This window comes from Pollachius pollachius (assembly GCF_949987615.1).
Source record: "Pollachius pollachius genome assembly, chromosome: 3".
In the NCBI taxonomy this organism is placed as follows: domain Eukaryota; kingdom Metazoa; phylum Chordata; class Actinopteri; order Gadiformes; family Gadidae; genus Pollachius; species Pollachius pollachius.
Window position 1 is genome coordinate 46242178 of NC_136936.1, and position 7657 is coordinate 46249834.

General features: G+C 40.3%; 1 protein-coding gene across 1 annotated transcript in view; it reads right to left on the bottom strand.

Annotated features, from left to right (window-relative positions):
- Positions 1 to 5849: 5849 nt before the first annotated feature.
- klf12b (Kruppel like factor 12b) overlaps positions 5850 to 7657 on the bottom strand; it is a 21709-nt gene continuing 19901 nt past the window's right edge. Inside the window, 2 exon segments of the mRNA XM_079732102.1 lie at positions 5850 to 6136; positions 7263 to 7420. Coding sequence (XP_079588228.1) covers positions 5955 to 6136; positions 7263 to 7420 — 340 coding nt within the window. The 3' untranslated portion in view covers positions 5850 to 5954.

Here is a 7657-nt window from a genome sequence, read left to right on the forward strand (position 1 = left end):
AAAGGGTATGTGGTACTTATGTATAACAATATAGCTTTGTGTTTTATGCTTTTGAAATACAGCATTATGTTTTACTGTGTTTTACTACAATATCAATATAACAGTGGTAGAGATTAGATTAAATATTACATTTGTTTAGACAGCCATTCACACATCAGTTCTTTATTCTAACAGATACGAGATCATTTCTTCAAATATTAAATACATTTGAAGAGTTCCTCTCTGTGGTGCAGTTATTCAACATCAAATCGCTTGTTCTCACTGAATTAGTGAAGTATCAGTGACATGAGTCATAGAGGAGGTTATGTGCCAAGCCCGCTGAACCAACTGCAGCAGAATCTGTTTCAGCTTGTCTGAGCATCAGGAAAATTTCCTTTCTGGTCTTTAAATGATGTGTTCCCGGATCATGTTGTTTTTGCTTTGAGGTTTGCTTTGATATGGACGACATAAGCCTTCTAAGGCCCCGCCCTTTGGTCAAGAGGAGGATTTTGATGTTGACTTATCCTGTCTTTTTTCCTTACCAATCACATTCTCCCAAACTTGCCTATAACGCAAAGGGAAACATACATACAAAAGTCACAACTATTGAATAAGAATGTTTTTGTTTGTTTTTTTACTTGAAGATGCGTTGTGTAGGATTTAATGGCATCTAGCGTGAGGTTCCAAAATTGCAACCGACTAAATATACACCACCCTCACCTCCCACTCTCAAGCAACTAGGAGGGGCTAAGGTCGGCCTGGACTGGCCTGTAAGGGGCCAGTTGTTACTTCCAAAATGATGTCATCGTCTTCAACAGCATCGAGTGGCCAAGTGTCAAGTGAAGAAGTTTGTTAAGTTTGTTCACCTGCAAACCTTGAGTTTGTGGTTTACAAGTAAGATGTTGATTATGCTAAACGCCTCTGTTTGTCCGTTCTAGGCTACTGTAGAAACAAGATGGTGGGCACTTTGGAAGAGGACTTGCTAACCATATGAGCTAATTGCTAGGTAGCAAAAAAGAAAAAAAACATATTTTCATGGGATAATACACTAATTAAAACTCACTTATGGATATTATATTCCATTTCTGGTGGAAGGTCAGGTCTGTTTCACTAGATGCCAGCTTTACAACGAAAAAACAAACAAAGTTAATATAACTGCCAAGGTATCTGTTCATTGGAAGGTGGCGATCTTCAGTGATCAAGCTGTCTTTCCTACGAGCCCTACAACCATCCGTGGCCTGCTGGTTGCTGAAGTGTACAGTCAAAGGCCAGAGATGCTTGGCTGTTCTACTCCTGAACAACGTGTACTCTGAGAGAGCGTGGCTCTCAGAAAGCCATTCATATCTATATGTAGAGATCATTTGGCACGGCTTTTCCTAATACTAAGATTAGGTTTCAGAATGCCACTGAATGTTTGGCGCTCTGCTCAAATGTCTAATGGGACACCAAAACCACATTCCATCCCAGCTCACAGTCATGCATGTCCTTCTCAGCTCCATACCAGGGCCTTATGTACAAAACGCTGCTTTATTATCCGTCATGCCTCGATTCATATGAATATACGTGTGTATGTTTGAACTCATTTTTTTAATTTCACAGCTCCATCCATATGAAAAATACAGAGAAAAGAGCAAGAGGAACACTGACTGGATATCTAAACAACCGTTGGATAAAAGGAAGAACAAAATAAAAACAAGGTAGAAAGACGACTGTTCTTAAACTTTCTGAAAAAAGTTGAATTAAAAACGTTTTCTTTTGCAGATTTGGAATTCCATGAGCAGAATCTCCCTTTTGAAGCGTTGATGAGCATTATCACAATTTTTTTTTCTTTACGGCAAGAGTGAAAATATTTGAATATATCTACAATACACTCACTTTACATAAATACAGGAACAACAATTACTGTACGTAATATCAGCAAACTCGAAAACAAAGGCATTGGTTTCACTACTTCAATTTTTTTTATCGGCAGAAATAAATTGCAGATGATACAGATTACGAAAATAGATATTGAAACCCATAAGAAGAGTAAGCGGTGTTTGTTTGCAAAAGGAGTCACTCTTATTTTAATGTAATATTTGTCCACAGCGTTCGGTAGAACTAAGTTCATCCCCATTAGAATCTCTGTGCCAAATCTGAATAAAAACATCCCATAATGAATAATTCTTGTTCCCGTTGTAAAGAGTGACTTACTGCAAGCAAAAACACAGGCTTATGGACAACATATGAAAGAGGGGAAGGAGGGGGGGGTGGCATTCAAAATGATGACATAAGGCTCAGTGCGGGAGGGAGTTAAACATTAGAGGTCAGATTTGCATAACGGCGTCTGTGCTTTTACAAAATTTACGGTATCATTTCTCAGCAATTTCTTCACTTGAACACACCTCAAGTGTGCTTTATAAATTAAAACTGTGCACAGAGCAGTCGATATTACAAGGTTGTGATATGAGGCACTATTAATTGTTATTGCATAACTTTGACCCTGGTTGCCGTTACAAAATTATGCTTCAAAAATGAGAAAAAGGACAAGTTGAAGGAAAATACAATACACGTTGTCCTGTTGACACACTCATCGCCATCTTCAAGTCAATCCTAAACTTTTAAAAAAATATTGTTGGATTAAGGCATGCAAAGTTATACTGAATACAATATAATATGTGTTATTGATAGGTGACAAAACCATATAATTTATTGTCTAGGTCTGGTAAAATAAAAAATAAAAAGAGGAAAGGGAATTAAGTACCATGATATGGTAATTAAATACAAATATTTTGTTAAATTATAGCGGGCACTGATTCAGCCTTGGGAAATAATGATTTAAGCATGAACTTAATAAATCACAAACCAATCGAGACAAACTGTTACATAACATCATATAGGATCATTTACAGAATGCTTTCGCAAATACCATTAGCCCCATTTCACTGTGTATCAAATTAGATAAATTACTGTCTCTGAAAAAGACTTTACATGTATAAATGTATTTCCTGTATCTACTAATCAAAAGCCCTATTCTTCCAATGTATATACAGCCTGTAGACCTTGGTAATAAGATTTATTTTCACTGTCACATATATTACAACATTTCAAAAATCATTTTTTTTACAGAAAATAGTTATATGCAATGACGAAGTACCCCTCGGTCATCAAAGTTTTTCGTCTTTTTAAGGTTTTTTTCTTACACAGTAAACAATGGTAAAATATAATGGTGATTATTTGTGGATAAATTGCCATCTGAAATAAAATATGTTTTTTGAAATGATACTAATACACAAACAAGGTGCTGATATGCTTTTGCCAAAATAATAATAATAATACAACAGGGCGTAATCATGTGTGCACAAATAATCAACATAAATATGACATAAGGACATTACAATTCTTAATTGAAACGAAGGGGAGTCGTGGCATGCTTTGGATGCATGTGTGTGTAATCGAGATGCTGGAATTTTGTTGCTTGCTTGCTGTGTGTATGTGTGGGGGCGTGTGTGTATTGGGGCGTGTGTGTATAACTACGTGTGTGTGGGGGTGTGTATGCGAAATGTCATTTTTGTGAATGTGTATGGGGGCGTGTATGATTGTGTGTGTGTGTGTGGGGGGGGTTGTGCATGTGTGTGCATATGTGTGTGAGTGTGTGTGTGTGTGTGTGTGTGTGTGTGTGTATGTTAGTTTGTGTGAATGTGTATGGAGGGGGTGTGTATATGACTGTGTGTGTGTGTGTGTGTGTGTGTGTGTGTGCGTGTGTGTGTGTGTGTGTGTGTGTGTGTGTGTGTGTGTGTGTGTGTGTGTGTGTGTATGTGTTTGAGGTGCTTTTATCAAATAAGCTCACATTAACATTAACTGGCTTTTATTCCAAAACTTGCATTGAGCTGTTTTGGCATTTTGTTTATTATTAGTTCTGGGTTATTCTGTCTGGAGAATGAAAAACATAAAATGGATGACATTGTTGCGTTTTAATTTAAAAAATACTTTTTCTTTCTTGAAAGTTTCCTGCTTTGATTTTTCCTTTCAGATAGCCTATATTCATTCATCATATGTAACATAGCATGTTAAGCTTGTGCCTTGTGGATGCACATGCATTTCCTAAAGTAAGATAAATTAAATAATCTGTAAGAACCAAACGTCTGATGGATTGGATCATCCTTTTCTTTGTATTAATTCCAAGTGCTATTCACATTATTCATCGTTTTGATATAATTTTGCAGAGACAGGTAGAGAGGGGTGAACTGCAGTACTTTTGTTTTGGAAAATAAGGTAGACAGAGGCGTCAGACTACAGGTAAAATGTGCTTTTGTCTATGAGGTGGCACAGTTAAGAAAAGACTTGGACCGATGGCAGACCCTCCTGGACACCGGCAACACCACAACATAAGAGGAACAGTTGGTCACACAACTCGTGACCACATTCACAATGTATTGCTCTTCTAATATTGTACCGCAGAAACCACGTTTTGTCACTGTAACACTGTAGACCCCCTAAGAGGGTGCTATCATGCTAAAGTATGTGTTGCGCTCAACCGCAAATCCATAGACCTATCCCTGTCAAAGCCCACCGATAACATGACCTTTGAACCCGATCCGTGACCGTATAGAGTCTGTAAGGTGCCAGTTTGTTTTGTGTTTGTTTTTGTCTTTTTGTTGGCCGGTTTACAAGGTTGAACATCGTAACAGATCACTGATTAATACATCGTTTCGATGCATGCAATGGTTTAAACTTTCCTTGTCCAACATAAATCAAGCATTTTATAAAAAGGAAATAAATGAAACACAAAAGAAAATTTCATTTTGAAACTAGAATTACCCTATGAGATTGCACTTTACTGATTGCTAATCACAGCACAAAATGCACCAGAAAAACGTTTTTCAGGAAACAAAATAAAAAGGAAAACTTCCAAAAGGCTCAGCATGAAGAATAGTATTGTTGGGGAAGGCTGGGGAAGGGGGAAGTGGAAAGGTGTATCAAATATGGCGCGTCTCTCATTGCTGGTGAATCGTGTGCATGCCCGGTTTTCGATGTCAAAGCAAACAGAATATCACAAGCGGTATAGCGGGCCAACATTTTACCTAGATTAAGTAGATATAATTGTGACTTGAAGTCAGCAATGTGGTGGTGGCTTTACAACTAGCCTCCTCCTCACTGATCCTTCGGGGTGCCTCAGATTCCACTTCATGAGATAGCGGTTGAAACCTAATCATTATTATGCAATGGCGCCCTCTGCTGGTAAGGGTTTGAAAGTACAGACAGGCAGCCTTGCAATACTGGCTGTAGATCAAAATAGGCCCGAGTCCTTCTTTACTGGCTGAGGCCAAGTTTGGTGCTTTATTTTTAAAACGTCCTCACAGCAAATTCATCCCATAAACCTTCACATTATGATCGCCTCTAAAGCAGCCGTCTTTTTGGACCGAAAGATACCAAGAGAAAGGAAAAAAAAAAAAAAGGGTTTGCGATTGCATTTTTCTCGTCCAAATAAAGAGTAGTAGCAGTCCAACTTATAAATCTAAGCCCAAAAAAACAAACATCAAAGAACAGTGCTGTAAAATATTCCATTTCAGTTTCATAAAACTCCAAGCGACCGCGACGCGTTAAAGGTCCAGTCGTCGTCCGTTTTCCTCCGTCCTCGTGAGTAGCAAATACAACCCTGTCTGTGCTCCGCGAGCTGCTCCCCCCGTCCTCTTTCGCGGGGAGAACCAGGCCCGCGAGAAAGAGAGGGTGTGTGTGTGTGTGCTTGTGTATGTACTCATGTGTTCCTAATGTGTATCGGTGTGTGTGTGTATGTGCAAATGTATACGTCCAGACCAGCTGAACAACATTCATAGAGAGACCCCGCTCCCCCCCCCCCCCCCCCACCCCCCATACTGTGTAGGCCTATGAATCCGCGTCTCCATCTCCGCGTATCTCCGGTATCCTCCTCAATCACTCCTCTCATCTCTCTTTCATTTCTCTCGCTCTCTCTCCATTCCCGCGACTTTTCTTCTTTATACCAACATGTGCCTCCTTCGATGCAGGGCCAAGTGGTCAGATCTGGAGAAGCTGCGATCGCAGTCCGCACACTTGAAGGGTTTCACCCCGGTGTGTTTCCTGTAGTGCCGCGTCAGCTCGTCGGAGCGGGCGAACTTCCACGTGCAGCCGTCCCAGGTGCACTTGTATGGCTTTTCACCTGCGGGGAGAGACCGAGTTCAAGTTACACATAGGCTACTGCAGTGTGGGCCTGTGTGCATTTTGTGTACGCAGTAGAGACGTTAAGGATGACCGCATTTCATATAATGTAGGCTACATATGTAAACGTGCGGTGTGTCTTTGTCTAAGAGCAAGTAGGCCTAGGTGGAAGAGAGTGACATTACATTGCAATATAAATGTTATAATATACATTATGTGTTTTCCCCGTTAGCTCATATAGTTAGGCCTATATGCGGTCATTTGGGAAGAGAGTAAATAAAAAAAAAAGAGAACCGAAATAACAAAGAAGTAACGTTATGCTAATGTGTTCACTGTTTGCTTCCTAATCTACTTCAGACATCAGTTCATGTGTGCAAAGGGTCATGTGAAAGAACCTTTCAGATGTTACCTGTTGTTTGACTGATGTCACACTGACAAAAAGCATTTTAAACGTTTACACACACCCTTCTGACTTACTTGGGGGATGTGTTCTTTCGTTATTTATATCTTTTTTAATTGTTATTTTAAAAAGCTGTTATATCCATTCAAGGAATTCAAAGTGTGTCTTTGTGTGTCTATATGTGTCTGTATGCAAGGGCGTAGGAACCGGGGGGGACGGAGGGGACGTGTCCCCTCCAATATTGGAGACAGGCGCATTTGTCCCACCTAAAATTTATACCAGGGGGAGAAAAATATTTTATTTTATTTTGAAAGCGCAACACAGTGTCTTGTCACCGCTTGTTATTCTAAAAAACTGGATGATTGAGCGTGCAATTAAAGAATTGATTTGATATTAATCAGTTCATAACTGCGATTCAAAATGTGTTTTCCTTTACATTTACAAATGCATCTTTTTAGCAGAATAAAATATATTTGTGAATTATTTCAGTGTAGTTAATTCATGACATATTTCTGTTATCGGAAACCTAACGGATGTCAGGTTTCCGATATGTGTCCCCCCCAATGTGAACTCATTCCTACGCCCCTGTCTGTATGTATGTGTGCGTGAGTGAATGAGTGAGTGAGTGAGTCAGTGAGCGAGCGAGCGTGCGTGCGAGCGTGCGTGCGTGCGTGTGCGCTTGTGTGTTTGGTGACAGGGTGCCCCCTCTGCGGTCCAGGGCCCTCACCCGTGTGGGTCCGCCGGTGCGCCTTCAGGTGGGAGCTCTTGGTGTACACCTTGTTGCAGCCCTCGAAATCACACCTGTGGATGCGTCTCTTCTTGGACTCGGGCGACTCGGACCTTCTCGGGCGCCGTATGCTGTCGATACTGAATGGCGACATAGAACTGCAAAAAAAATAAGAAAAAATAATCACATTACCGTATCATAATTTTCATAAAGGTCTGCCACGGGATTGGAGACCGGACATGCCCTGACACGATCAATTATTTGGGGGTGGTTACAATTTTGGCCACAAGGTGGCAGCATAACACTGCTACACTGTCGCACAGTGGACGCACAGCTGCTCGTGAAAAGATGTAAACGCGGTCATGAATCACGGGTACAATTGTCAAACATCTTTG